General features: G+C 41.4%; 1 protein-coding gene and 1 long non-coding RNA gene across 3 annotated transcripts in view; one reads left to right on the top strand and one right to left on the bottom strand.

The window, feature by feature from the left end:
• LOC143294967 (patched domain-containing protein 3-like) overlaps positions 1–7240 on the top strand; it is a 46418-nt gene extending 39178 nt beyond the window's left edge. The window contains exons 20-21 of one of the 2 annotated variants that reach the window (XM_076606495.1): positions 594–666; positions 7047–7240. In XM_076606495.1, the coding sequence (XP_076462610.1) occupies positions 594–666; positions 7047–7075 (102 nt within the window). In that variant the 3' untranslated portion in view covers positions 7076–7240. Of the gene's footprint in view, positions 1–593; positions 2591–7046 lie in introns of those variants that run through there. The other variant, XM_076606494.1, reaches the window with a different exon arrangement.
• Positions 1–15756, bottom strand: part of LOC143295486 (uncharacterized) — a 365664-nt gene that overhangs the window by 348302 nt on the left and 1606 nt on the right. The gene's annotated exons all lie outside the window — the stretch shown is intronic.

Here is a 15756-nt window from a genome sequence, read left to right as displayed (position 1 = left end):
ACACACACACACACACACACACACAAAATGGACTGCTTGGTCGATGGACGCGAATTTCGGATGGAGTGTAATAATAGCTAGTTCACCATGAACGCATGTCTCAAATTCTTTAACATAAGATACATAGATTAAAATCATGGATATATGGCTTGTTGGACACCTGAGACGGCCACAGTTTTACAGCCTGTGTAAGAAGATCCGTTTTGTTTTCTTTTTCTTTTCTCAGTTTGAGTTTTGTTACCTCAGTATATTTTCTTTCAAAGGTTTCTTTTTTTTCTTCTTCTTACTTTCTGGTATCTGCTTACACACACACACACACACACACACACACACACACACACACACACATATATATATATATATATATATAGATAGATATATAGATATATGCGTGCTGCTCAAGGCCTGACTGAAACACATTGGGTTAGGCTGCTGGTCAGGCATATCTGCTTAGCAGACGTGATGTAGCGCGCGCGCACACACACACACACATATATATATATATATCTAAATTATACGGATTTGTCCGAACGCAGGGATGCCTCCATGATTAACTGAACTGAACTGAACTCCTCTCTCCTCCCTGTACACAGACCAAGGAGTCCAAATACCCCTACATGAACGGCGTCCACTCCAACGGAGTCCCGCGCGCGACGGGAGAGGCGGGTAAGTCAGCCAGTGGGGTGGTGGGGGCGGCCCCGATGGCCTGGGGCGACTCTCCTCGCCGCTCACTGGCCAACGCCCCCGGCGGGGGGCGTCAGGCCTCTGGCGGGAAAACGTCGCGCGTCAGCCCCAGCAGCAGAGATGGAGGAGGAGGGGGGACCCCGCCTCCCGACTACACGCCTCCACACTCCCCCACGGGCCGCGCTCGGGGCATGACCTCCGTGCAGATGTGATGCATGACGAGGGCCGGGGCGGTGAACGGCGTGTGGCCATGACTAGAGACCAAGCTGATGTTTATTATTAGTCTTAGTGATTCCTCTTCAGTGGATAGTCGTTCGTCACTCCTTTCGTCAGATACAGATGGATGAGTCTTATGATTCTTCAGCGGAGAGTCTTCTCTCTCGGGGGAAGATTGTCTTTATGAGTCAGCTGGCACAGTGTCATGTCATGGCGAGAAAGTTGGCAGGGTGTCATCATGTAATAATAACCGATTCTGCCCATTTCTTTTTTGGGGGGTTCCGCCCCTTGTTTCCCCGCTGTGTCCTGAATTCCTGATTGGCCTATTCTCCGATTTTATGCCTATCGCTATGTGGTTATTATTATTGTGGATCCCGATTCGCATATTCTCAGTTCGCCTAGGTACACAGTTGTTCCGTGTGTGTGTGTGTGTGTGTGTGTGGGTGTGTGTGGGTGTGTGTGAGCAGAATAGAATATTTTATTGTCATAAAAATTAAGGTTTATAAGACACAATGGAACATCGTTTGTGTGTGTGTATGTGTGTGTGTGTGTGTGAATAGAATGGAATAGAATATTTTATAGTCATAAAACCTTAAGTTTTTACAAGACACAACAGAACATCCTTTGTGTGTGTTTGTGTGTGTGTGTGTGTGTTTGGGGTTGGGACAGGCACGATCAGAGTAGGCGAAACGGGAATAGGCGAATCGGACCTGCTCCCAGTTGACAGAGGTCATCAGTGACACACCTACATCATAGCAGGTTGCAGATGTTATCAGCTGAGTTACTAGTAGGATCTATATGCAGATGCGCTGTTTTTGCTGCCGGGATGGTGGTGGTCAACATTCAAGGCATCATCCGATGACTTAACCATCTGATGATTTGTCAACATATGCAGTGGAGGCTGTTGTTGATCTGATCAGTTTTTAAAAAAATCATGACATTGTGATTGGAAAGGATGTGTGGTTGGCACATGATCAGATCGAAAAAATACTGGTTGGTTATCAGCATTCTTTGATCATGGCTACGTTTTTTTTGTGTCATTAAATTGTGAATTGGAGTTGTTACGTCAACCCCCTACACACATACTCACACATACATATCCACATGCATTCGCATGCACACACACACACACTCTCGTGCGAGCACCACACATGCTTTCCCCCAGCCCCTGTACATACATTCTGCAAATTTTTAAGAATTTTTTTTTTACGCACAAACATGCAGCGAGTGCCAAAAGCAAAAGTGAAGAGGTTTGATAGTCCATGCTTCTAGTCCATTAAAGCTGCTCGGTTGAATATATGAAGACTAGCTGAAAGTAGTTTTTAAACAAATCTGGATCTTGGTTTAGTTTGTTTTTAATTGAAGAAAAAAAAACAGGCATGAATTCCAGTACTATTTCAGACTTAGGACTTCGAGCGCGCGCGTGTGTGTGTGTGTTTGCAAGTGCATGTATAATTCTGTATGTTTGTGCCTGTCTGGTTATGTTAGCTTTTCTTGTAAGGTTTGAATGTCATATTGCAACAGAGCGGCAGTCAAAAGAGTTAGGTTTTCTGGAGAATGTCTTTTACATAAGAGAGAGAGAGAGAGAGATGTTAACGTGCATAACTGAATGTTATTAACCCTGTCCCACACACTCTTTTTGTCAGGCAGCCCCAGATCTGTGATAATGCAAACCCCCACCCCGCCCCCCGCACCCACCCCTCCACACCCACCCACTGACAATCACAGCAGCGGATACACACGTAAACGTGACAGCTGATTCAAAAAAAAAAAAAAAAAAAGAAAAAAGAAAAAAAGAAGAAAAACGAACATTATACACACTGTACAGAAATTAATTTTGCTTGTGACACAGGAGGGAGAGAGGGGAGGCGGAGGGAGAAGAGAATGAGAGGAGTGAGGGGGGGCGGGGGGGGGGGGGGGGGTTAGAGAAAGGGAGAGGGCATATGAGAGAGAGATGGGTGTGTGAGCTTGTGTGTGTGTGTGTGTGTGTTCAAATAATCAATAATACATTTCTGTCAAGCGTGGAAGAGCCCTTGTAAATTGTTTCCTCTGCTTTGTCGCACCTCATCACCACGTGTCTTATCGTATGTAAATAATAAGAAATATTGAGTGTAAATGATAATAATGTCTGGTTTTAGTGTAGCTTGAAAAAAACAGCGGCTATCATCAGTTTGAAACTGTCATATTTCTAAATGGAAAGCAGCAGCACACACACACACTCTCTCTCTCACTCACTCTCTCTCTCTCTCTCTCTCTCTCACAGACACACACACACACACACACACACACACACACTGAGGGAGAGAGTGCTTATTACACTGTACATAATCTTTCAAAGTTTTGTAACTATAAACTTATAAATGGGTTCATATATTCTATTATAATAGTTTGCTTATTTGTGATTGTTAATAACCATGCACCATTTCAGTATATATATATATATAGATTTACCTCATGTATACTTCCAATTATTTCTGCTGAGAACATTGCTGTACTTGTAATAAAAAAAAAACCAAACAAACCCACATACACACACAAAAAAACCAACAAAAACAAACAACGTTTTAATTAAATCCATATATTTAGCTGTGGAGGAACAGTCCACTCAGATGATAATGATGTTCAAATGGATACTACTTATTAGCTTGGTTTTGTGAGTGCCACAGTCATTCATTTTTTCCATGACGTATCAGTGGCATCAGTTCGGTATCAGTGGCATCAGTTCCATGACGATAGTGCCATCAGTTCCATGACGTATCAGTGACATCAGTTCCATGACGTATAAGTGACACCCTTTTCATGACGATAGTGCCATCAGTTCCATGACGTATAAGTGACACCAGTTCCATGACGATAGTACCATCAGTTCCATGACGTATAAGTGACACCAGTTCCATGACGATAGTACCATCAGTTCCATGACGTATCAGTGGCATCAGTTCCATGACGTATAAGTGACACCAGTTTCATGACGATAGTGCCATCAGTTCCATGACGTATCAGTGACACCAGTTCCATGACGATAGTACCATCAGTTCCATGACGTATCAGTGACACCAGTTCCATGAGGTATAAGTGACACCAGTTCCATGACGTATAAGTGACACCAGTTCCATGACGATAGTACCATCAGTTCCATGACGTATCAGTGACACCAGTTCCATTACGATAGTACCATCAGTTCCATGACGTATCAGTGGCATCAGTTCCATGACGTATCAGTGACACCAGTTTCATGATGATAGTACCATCAGTTCCATGACGTATCAGTGCCACCAGTTTCATGACAATAGAGCCATCAGTTCCATGACGTATAAGTGACACCAGTTCCATGACGATAGTGCCATCAGTTCCATGACGTATCAGTGACACAAATTCCATGACGATAGTGCCATCAGTTCCATGACGTATCAGTGACACCAGTTCCATGACGATAGTGCCATCAGTTCCATGACCTATCAGTGACACCAGTTTCATGACGATAGTACTATCAGTTCCATGACGTATCAGTGACATCAGTTTCATGACGATAGTACCATCAGTTCCATGACGTATCAGTGACACCAGTTTCATGACGATAGTGCCATCAGTTCCATGACGTATAAGTGACACCAGTTTCATGACGATAGTACCATCAGTTCCATGACGTATAAGTGACACCCGTTTCATGACGATAGTGCCATCAGTTCCACGACGTATAAGTGACACCAGTTTCATGACGATAGTGCCATCAGTTCCATGACGTATCAGTGGCATCAGTTCCATGACGTATCAGTGACATCAGTTCCATGACGTATCAGTGACACCAGTTCCATGACGATAGTGCCATCAGTTCCATGACGTATCAGTGGCATCAGTTCCATGACGTATCAGTGACACCAGTTTCATGACGATAGTACCATCAGTTCCATGACGTATCAGTGCCACCAGTTTCATGACGATAGTGCCATCAGTTCCATGACGTATAAGTGACACCCGTTTCATGACGATAGTGCCATCAGTTCCACGACGTATCAGTGGCATCAGTTCCATGACGTATCAGTGACATCAGTTCCATGACGTATCAGTGACACCAGTTCCATGACGATAGTGCCATCAGTTCCATGACGTATCAGTGACACCAGTTCCATGACGATAGTGCCATCAGTTCCATGACGTATGAGTGACACCAGTTTCATGACGATAGTACCATCAGTTCCATGACGTATCAGTGACACCAGTTTCATGACGATAGTACCATCAGTTCCATGACGTATCAGTGGCACCAGTTTCATGACGATAGTGCCATCAGTTCCATGACGTATAAGTGACACCAGTTTCATGACGATAGTACCATCAGTTCCATGACGTATAAGTGACACCCTTTTCATGACGATAGTGCCATCAGTTCCATGACGTATCAGTGACATCAGTTTCATGACGATAGTACCATCAGTTCCATGACGTATCAGTGACACCAGTTTCATGACGATAGCACCATCAGTTCCATGAATTATGAGTGACACCAGTTTCATGACGATAGTACCATCAGTTCCATGACGTATCAGTGACACCAGTTTCATGACGATAGTACCATCAGTTCCATGACGTATCAGTGACACCAGTTTCATGACGATAGTACCATCAGTTCCATGACGTATCAGTGACACCAGTTTCATGACGATAGTGCCATCAGTTCCATGACGTATAAGTGACACCAGTTTCATGACGATAGTGCCATCAGTTTCATGACGTATCAGTGACATCAGTTCCATAACGCTAGTACCATCAGTTCCATGACGTATCAGTGACATCAGTTCCATGAGGTATAAGTGACACCAGTTTCATGACGATAATACCATCAGTTCCATGGCGTATGAGTGGCATCAGTTCCATGACGTATCAGTGACATCAGTTCCATGAGGTATAAGTGACACCAGTTTCATGACGATAATACCATCAGTTCCATGGCGTATGAGTGGCATCAGTTCCATGACGTGTCAGTGGCATTGGGTCCATGACGATAGTGTCATCAGTTTCATGACATATTCGTGACATCAGTTCCGTGACCGGAAGTTTGTTTTTCTTTATTACGGTAACGTGTGACAATATTAGAAGAGACTTAATTCCACAGATGAGGAATTTCAGTTTTTCTTTTGTTTTTCGTTTTTAAAATCCAGAGACATTAAAATGAGATTATTAAGTGTTAAGCGTTTGAATGACCCTTTTTTTTTTCTTCATGTTTTTCATGAATAATATCACATATAATTATTCTTTCAACATATTTTGAATATAATATTCTACCTTTTTACACGAACTTTACATTCATGACATCACGCAAATAATTATTCATTTTCTTCGTATACTTTTGTGTACCATAAATTATCCGTTTTCTGAATATGATCTTATCATATGTCGATTTGTGTGTCAGTGATTGCGGATCTCTTTCTGTGTGTGTGTGTGTGTGTGTGTGTGTGTGCACGCGTAAACTATTGGTTTTGTGTTTAAATGCCACAAAACATGTAAAATATATATGTATGTATAACATGTGTGTAAAGTACAGCCTTTGTTATGGGATGGTAAAATAATTATGTCGAGAAACTTGCCCAGCTATGACTACCTCTATGTATGGCTAGCCACAAAGGAGAAATAGTTGAAATGATATCTGAAATGATGAAATGAAATGATGCGCTCTTGCTTGTGTAACTCGAAGAACGCTTTTGACAAATAAACAGAGGGGAGGGGAGAGAGAGAGAGAGAGAGGGGGGGGGGGGGTTCGGGGGGTCGTTTTTTTTTACAATTGATGTGTTTATGTTACTTTGACCTCATTTGTGATCTGCTAGCGTACAGACATAATACGCTGCGTGTGACATTCCGTTGGATTTTTCATACCTGTCTCAGCAGAGTTTCAGTGAACTGGCATATTATTTATTACAGGTTTCCCTTTTCGTTTACTTGTTGGGATTCCTTTTTTTTTTTGTTTGTTTGTTTTTGCTTTGCTTTGCTTTTCTTGGGTCTAACTTGCTTTGTGGGGGGGCGGGGCGGTGGCGGTTGGGTGTGGGGGGTGTCAGTGTGTAATGTGTGTGTGTGTGTGTGTGTGTTTTGTGATGTTCGTTTTACTGATACTAATCCACATGTTTTGCTGCTTTTTTTTTTTTTTTTTACAGCCCAATCAGCGAAAGGACTCGAAATATGATGGAAGGGTGAAGTATAGATCTGCCTTCAACCTAAAAAAACCAACAACCCAAAACCACATATCTTTTGTTACCTCCATTATATACTATACTGTCCGCTACTACTACTACTACTATTATTATTATTTTGTATGATTTCATTTCCTGTTTTGTTTCTATCCGTAGTGTTTTCCTTTTTGTTACGGCTCACGTGGAGGAGGAGTGGGGGGGGGGGGGGTGTACAGTTGTGCTTTCATTTCATTTTGTACTGGTCTGGGCTACGAAAGTGAATTTATTGACCATGTTATTGAAGAGGGAGGGCGTTTTCATTTGAAAGCCTCGCGGTAACTCAACTTTTGCTCAACTTCATTAGCCTGTTCTTTTCATTGACGTTGTACTGGTCTTTATTATTTTTTTTCATATCTAATAATCACGAATAGCTACTAAATGGATTTCAGCATTTCTGACATCACTTTCTACTAGTACTACTACAAAAAAAGCAAAACAAAACAAAGCTAAAAAAGCACACATATATTTTATTCCTGTTTCTTGTCACCTTCATAAACGACCTTGTAACTGGAATACCGACACTATATCCTGTTCCTTATTCCCCCTGCATCAATAACCTGATAATCTTATTCTGCATAATTACGGCTTCTGTGCAAGAAAGGAGGGCCTGTATCCCATTACTTATAGACTTCTCTGACATTATAATCTTTGCTTTATTAAAACCGTGTATGCACTGCAGTGACGGGCGCTAAACAATGACAATTTCTAACAAATCATTTGGGAGGAATGCCTTAAATTCTGGAGACTAGATGAAAACGATGGTCAAGGACTTTAAGGAACGGTTGTTAGCTTCGATGATGGTAAACTTCTTTGTGAACTCTGAAAGATGGTGACTTAATAATGGCAACTGTTTAGAATTGTCAAGGATGGTGCATAGCTGGCAGTGATAATCATTCTTATATTTCATTTAAATGTTTAGTTTCAACAAAATCGTAAATCATTCCGTTTTTAAGCACTACCGACTTATTGGTTCTAGAATTTTTTTTTCAACGCTAGTTTAACGGTGCTGGGATTTTTTTCCCTCTTGCCCTGTATTTTTCTCTCTCTCTCTGTTTTCCATTAGACATTACGAACTAGGTGATGCACTCACTTTCCACGCTGGTGTTTTCGGTGTGCTCGAGTAGTGCCTTGTTTGTATACCTATGCTTGCTCTTCCTTTGGATGTTACTTCTTGTTCTTCGTCGTTCGTGGGTTTCAACTCCCACGTTCACTCGTATGTACACGCGGGGCTTTTACGTGTACGACTGTTCTGACCCCGCCAGGTAGGCAGCCATTCTCCGTTTTTCGGAGGGTGTGCATGCTGGGTATGTTCATGTTTCCATAACCCACCGAACTCTGACACGGATTACAGGATCTTTAACGTGCGTATTTGATCTTCTGCTTGCGTATACACACGAAGGGGGTTCAGGCACAAACAGGTCTCCACGTGTATGTTTAGCTGGGAGATCTTAAAAAAATCTCCACCCTTTACCCACCAGGCACCGTTACCGAGATTCGAACTCGGGGACCCTCAGATTGAAAGTCCAACGCTTTAACCACTCGGCTATTGCGCCCCGTCCTTTCGATGTTACATGATGCTAGTGTTTCCGGTACTGCTCGAAGTGTCTCGTTTAAGTAGGTCTGTGCTTGTTTGGGGCCAGCGACTGTACAAACGGTGATTGTCCCAACTTCGACAGCGCCCATCTTGCCCTTGTGTTGTGCATTGTGCTGTTGGAGATCCGGTCTGAAAGACCTGACACAGCGGTTACGGACAGCTGGCCGTTTAAGGACATGGCACTTCACAAGCTTGTGTCTGCATTTCGTTTTCGCCTGTGTTTATTCACATGTGGTTTCCCTGTTGTTTTTATTAGTTTTATCTCTGCTTTCTAAAGTTGTCTTTCGCTGTTGGATTTGATTTCTATCGCTGTTGGATTTGTTTTCCTAAGTGTTTTGTGACTTTTAACGTTTGTGTAGCGTCGTTTGAAGTATCTTAGTTTTCTGGGTGTTGCATTTGTGTTGCCAGTCGACACATTGATTTGCTTATGTTTGTGTTAGTCAGTTCTCTCAAGAATGATTTATCTACGTTTGTTGCAATGACAACTTTTTTTTAATTTTTAAATTAAAAAGTTTTTTTTTACTTTGGTCCAATCTGGCTTTCTAAATGTCTGCTGTTGAGTGCAGTGCTTGTTTATGTTTGTTGCTGATGCTTTGTTTAGCTTTGTTGCTAATGCTTGTCTTATGTTCATAATATGTTCTGCTAACTTTTGTCTTTTAGTTTTGTTGTCTTGCGGTTGATATTAATGCTTGTCTTGCATTGATAATCACGTGTGTCTCGTATTGTTAATGCTTGTCCGGTGCCATTGCTGATGTTTGTCTTGCGATGTTACCCTGTGGTTGTCGATCTTGTTGCTAATTTTATCTTGCGTTTCGGTTTATGGTGCAGTCTCTTTATCATTCATTTCTCACTGTACTCAACACTGTTTGCTAGAGTTTATGGTCCAGTCTCTTATCATTTCTCACTGTACTCACCACTGTTTGCTAGAGTTTATGGTCCAGTCTCTTATCATTTCTCACTGTACTCACCACTGTTTGCTAGAGTTTATGGTCCAGTCTCTTATCATTTCTCACTGTACTCACCACTGTTTGCTAGAGTTTATGGTCCAGTCTCTTATCATTTCTCACTGTACTCACCACTGTTTGCTAGAGTTTATGGTCCAGTCTCTTATCATTTCTCACTGTACTCACCACTGTTTGCTAGAGTTTATGGTCCAGTCTCTTATCATTTCTCACTGTACTCACCACTGTTTGCTAGAGTTTATGGTGCAGCCTCTTATCATTTCTCACTGTATTCACCACTGATTGCTATAATCTCACCTTCATTATTATTATTCGATTTTAGCCGACGTGTACTGTAATATGTTTGTCTTTTGTTGTTCCGGTTGCTCTTATTTGTTGCTGTGTGTTGTTGTTAATATTTGTCACGTCTTATTCGATCAGCCACTTTTTTTTTCTTCTTAAACCAGAGACTGTTTTAATTACGCCTATAAGCATGGCATAGCTTTTTTATACCGTCGGTGGAAAGACATATGATTTCATTTTGGTTGCCTCATCCTAAAAAACAAATGAAGCTGCAATCGCTTTTGTATCTAGACGGATGGCAGGCATCATGAATGCATTCTTAGAGAGTCTTTTCTAGTGAATCAATTAGACGTATAAGTGAGTCTTTCATCAGACACTCGTGTTTGAATAGAAATACAGTAGTAATTGGTATGACAAGGCAGACACTGTGTATTCGCCCAACAAGATGTCTTTTTTTTTTAATGTATTGGTTCCTAATTTTAAAGTAAACGTCCTTTATTGCTCAAGTAGAAAATGTGTTTTGCTAATCCTATGTTAGCCTTGCTTAACTTATCTTGCTTTAAAAGAAAATCTTTTTTTCCATAAAAACGGGTTATTTGCCATAGTTAAATTGTTTTCTGCGTTGCTCATATTGCTCACATTATACATGCTTTTGCCAGTCTGACTTTAGACTTGCTTTCTTTAAATTGAATCGTCTTTTGTTTATACATCCTTACCTTTCCCCGTTGTCGTATCTTTGTTTGTTAGCGCGAATAATGTTTTGTAAATTCCCACCCTCTTTTTTGTCCATGACTTGAACCACCCCCTTTTTTTCTTAAAAAAAAAATTTTTTTACACAACATGATAGTAACATCGTATCATATTAGGGTGCGTATGCCTCATTGCGAACAGCGTGTATAATTGCGAACGGCTCGTGCATGCACCGCCCCACTTCGAAGCGTTCTGACCACACATTTCACAATTCAACGTCTGTTTCGATCTCGTTCTGATACCTTAATGAATATCAGTTTCCAAGAATCAGTCAAACATCAACCAGCCGGCTATTTCCGCGCTCTTTCTTCTCTTCGCGCACAACTGCCGACCAAGTTCACAAACGTGCTCTCAAAGTCCTGAAATCAAGGAAAGCAAGTAGTAAAACTTGAACATTGACTCTGTTTAAAGTAGTTGGTTTGACTGGATATTTAGATTGAATTGTGCATTTCCAGCGCTGGGAGAATTGAAGAAAGCATGCTGGTGGCAGATCAGAATGTGTTTTGACAGGAATCTCCAAAATAGGGTCGTCAGCATTTAGACCATTGGATATTTTGTCATGAGTACGCGAGTCTATTTTGCGAACTATGCTGCACAGTTTCCGAGCGCTCTCTAAAGGATGTGTGGGGTGGAGTGTGTTTGTTTAAGTGTGTGTGTGAGAGAGAGAGAGAGAGAGAGAGAGAGAGAGAGAGAGAGAGAGAGAGAGATGAGAACCAACAATACAATAGTCTGGTGTGATGTTCCAATAATAGATTATGTCTAATGAGTTCAGTATCTGCTTCTGTTTTAATTGCCCACACGTACTTAAACCCATCGTTCGCAGTTAGACTTGCCCGTTCGCGTTTACCCTCAGACACCCCTGCTATTTTCAACCGTTGAAAAAAAAGAGTTTGAAAAAGAAGCAGACGAAGTGTTCCTGGTGCAACAAGTGGGAGAAAAACAGAAGAGCGACATTTGACGACCGGACAACCCGTTACCTGTACAATACACACGTTGAGCTGGTCGCTTCGACTGGACCGTTCGCAATTAGGCCTACGTACTCTACTCTGTTCCAAACGTATCGGGAATAACAGTTACATAAATTGACAGAAACGTAAGATACAAAAGGGATGGAATTGAAATCCTCTATCAAATTGCATTCTTAAATTTCCTTTTTCACTTTTTTTTTTTTTATAACTCTTCACTGATGTTTTGGAAGTATCCACCCAAATGTGATTTTATTGATACATGATTTTGAATTTTGGGGAAAAAAACCCCAAACAAACAACCTCCCCCCCCCCCCCCCCCAAAAAGAAACAAACAAAAAACAAACAACAAAAAAAAACAACATACACACACACACACACACACACACACACACACACACACACACACACACACAGCAATAACAACAAAAAACAAAAACAAAACAACACCAATAATAACAAACGAACATGGTTTGACATTTCATGAATACCCCTTGTTTGGATACCAACGTTGCCGATATAAGGGCCTATCCTCCCCCACCCCCCGACGTTTTACGATCTGTAGCAAGTTTGCTAAATGTACAGATGCTCTTCAACTGTTAACCGAGTTTGCTGGAAACATCACAGAATACAGTACTTGGAAATGATGTAATGTGCATTCGTCTCGAGAAGATCACATGATAAAAGTACAGCTTAGGTTCGGAGAGTATACAGCTTACTTTTTATGTCGGGTGTAAAGTTTGTTATGTTTTGTGTGTGAAGTACTGAGAAAGATCCATAAAAGTAAGACACTATGTGATTGCCTGTTTCTGAAACTGTTCTTGCCATAGTGTGGTAGCGGTGGTGTTATAATGTACGTGTATTGCTTGTGTGAGGGTGCTAAGGCATGGAAGTGCTAAGCTTCCGATGTTGATGTTGATCATTATTGAGCGACGGGTTACTTTATGCCATGCACGAATTCCTGATTGCAGACAATTCCAGTTATCCTTGTTATCTAATTCATTGGACGGGTCATATAATTATTCCATTGTACCAATGAATGTGGTTTTTTCCGCACAAATGACTGTCTTGGTGTACTGTCTTGTTTTCTTATCACTGTATGTTATCGATCTTCATGAAATATCGGACATTCGCTTTAGCACTCGTGTATGTATATAATTATGTGTATATATATATATATATATATATATATATATATATATATATATATATATATTATTGTTGTTGGTAAAAACGTTTTTCTAGTGTGGTTGGTGTGTGTATTTGCCTTCTATTGCTATTTTCTATTCATTATTTGTGGTGTTAACTGTAATTTTGTTGTGACGTGGTTGACGGTGCGGGTTTTTTTTTTTGTTTTTTTTTCATGGTGGTATTATTGGGGCCTTGCTGATAATGAATTTTGCTAGTTAGCGTTTCTTCTGGGTGGGTAGTTCTTTAGTGAAGAGGTATTTGTAGATAACTGTTCAGACATGAGTAACCCCACCAACCTGCCAGATTGACAAACATCAACTGTGAAACCGAAAAAAAAATGCTGCGTAGATTTTATTTTTATTTTTACTTTTATTTTTTAATAGAATATATAAGTTTATAGTTAAGGTAACTGATTTAACAGACCGATGAAGAGTTACGTTGTACATTTTTTTTTTTTTTTTGGGGGGGGGGGGGGGAGGGGGGGTGTTATTCTCTTTCATTGCTAACAAATCATACCGATTTTTTTTAAAACAACAATTGTGATTGTTTGAATAAAATCAAATTCAATTTCAGATTTAATTAGGATCCATTATTTGTTATCATGCCACGGTAATATTAATTTTCGAGTGGTCCCATTTGTCTGGTCGAAATGGGTAAGTTGTTCTGTCGATTTTGGGTTGAGAGAGAGAGAGAGAGAGAGAGAGATCGTGTGTGTGTGTGAAAGCCAGAGGGGACTGGATGCGGTTTTGATCATAGCTCTTTGAGATTTAAGCTGATGTTTCATAGTTGTTCAGATTTCCATGATTTCTGTGATCGTGTTTGACCAGAGAAGATGCTATCATTTTTGTCAGTGCTACACAAGGGAACTGAATAAAGTCGTGTACAGTGGCCGTCGTCTCTGTGTCGCCGTTCGATCCTTTGTGTTCTGCCCTGTGTGTTCTCAGAATTAACTGTTTACAATTAATTGATTTGTTTCGTTTCTATCAGTATCAGTATCAGTAGCTCAAGGAGGCGTCACTGCGTTCGGTCAAATCCATATACGCTACACCACATCTGCCATCTATCATGGACGAAGACACTTTCGTGGTCACGCGAACGGAGCACACTCCTACATAGAAACTCACTTGACGTCCTTTATCGACTGATTAACACGAAATGATAACAAAAATTGAATGTATAAAAAGATACATAAATCAACTGATCTGTACTGAATGTGCAAGGCTGCATTTGAAATTCTAAGTATAAAAGAAAGGCAAGGAAGATTTTTTTAATCTTTTTTTTTTTCAACTCTAAATTCGTCTCATCAACATAGTCTGTGTAACTGTATCTGTATTTTGATAGATAATTCGTCCTCTACGATTTCCCTCAGATTCATCTCACAACTGTTCATGATAAGGATGAAGGTAGCAGAATTGTTAAGACGCTCAGCTGCCACTACAGAGGGTGCGGGTTCGAATCCCGCTATCGAGCTAATCGCCCTTTCTCCCAAGTTTGACCGGAAAATCAATCTGAGTGTCTAGTCTTTCGGATGAGACGACAAACCGAGGTCCCGTATGCAGCACACACTTGGCACGCTGAAAAAGAACCCATGGCAACGAGAGAGTTGTCTTCTGACAAAATCATGTAAAATGAAATCCACTCTGATAGGTATACAAATATAATTAAAAGCATGTACCCATGGCATGACTAAGTGCGTTGGGTTGTTATGCTGCTGGTCAAGCATCTGCCAATCAGATGTGGTGTAGCGTATATATGGATTTGTCCGAGCGCAGCGACACGTCCTTGAGAGACTGAAACTCATGATCTTCTTCTTCTTCTGCGTTCGTGGGCTGCAACTCCCACGTTCACTCGTATGCACACGAGTGGGCTTTTACGTGTATGACCGTTTTTACCCCGCCATGTAGGCAACCATACTCCGTTTTCGGGGGTGTGCATTCTGGGTATGTTCTTGTTTTCATAACCCACCGAACGCTGACATGGATTACAGGATCTTTAACCTGCGTATTTGATCTTCTGCTTGCATATACACACGAAGGGGGTTCAGGCACTAGCAGGTCTGCACATATGTTGACCTGGGAGATCGTAAAAATGTCCACCCTTCACCCACCAGACGCCGTCACCGTGATTCGAACCCGGGACCCTCAGATTGACAGTCCAACGCTTTAACCACTCGGCTATTGCGCCCGTCACTCATGATCAAACTAGCAGAGTGACTGAGTAAATAAACAACTGACGAAAACGCCATTCACTGGATCCACCTCACGCCTGCTACACTTGGTGGCGCGAAAACGCATTGACACCAATCAAGGAAAACATACCTGATCTGACCAATAGGATGGCGACAGGAAACCACGTGACAGGCAGGCGTCATCACGTGGGAAGGACGGAAGATGGCTGCTGCTGCTGGCCACCACCACATTGTGGGGTGGGGGTGGTGAGGCAGATATGGAGTCCATCTCTGCAACTGGACATTTCACATTGTTGCTTGTAATCCTGTCGATCGCACAGGGCCATGTTATCATGTCTGCTCAACTTACAAAAAAAAATCATTCACGTTAAACTAGAAACTGTCACATCCTTTCATAAAACAGCAAGAACAACAAATCATTTCACAAGTTGCCGGTGTGGAGATCATGGTCTATCTGGAGATCCAGGGTGTTCATTAATACGGATTTTGGTCTATCTCTGAAGATCCAGAGTGTTCATCAATGGAGATCCTGGTCTATCTGAAGATCCAGGGTGTTCATCAATGGAGATCCTGACTGGTCTATCTGGAGATCCAGAGTGTTCATCAATGGAGATCCTGGTCTATCTGGAGATCCAGGGTGTTCATCAGTGGAGATCCTGACTGGTCTATCTGAAGATCCAGGGTGTTCATCAGTGGAGATCCT

The sequence above is a fragment of the Babylonia areolata genome, chromosome 20, assembly GCF_041734735.1.
Source record: "Babylonia areolata isolate BAREFJ2019XMU chromosome 20, ASM4173473v1, whole genome shotgun sequence".
In the NCBI taxonomy this organism is placed as follows: Eukaryota; Metazoa; Mollusca; class Gastropoda; order Neogastropoda; family Buccinidae; genus Babylonia; species Babylonia areolata.
This window is presented reverse-complemented; position numbering and strand designations above follow the sequence as displayed.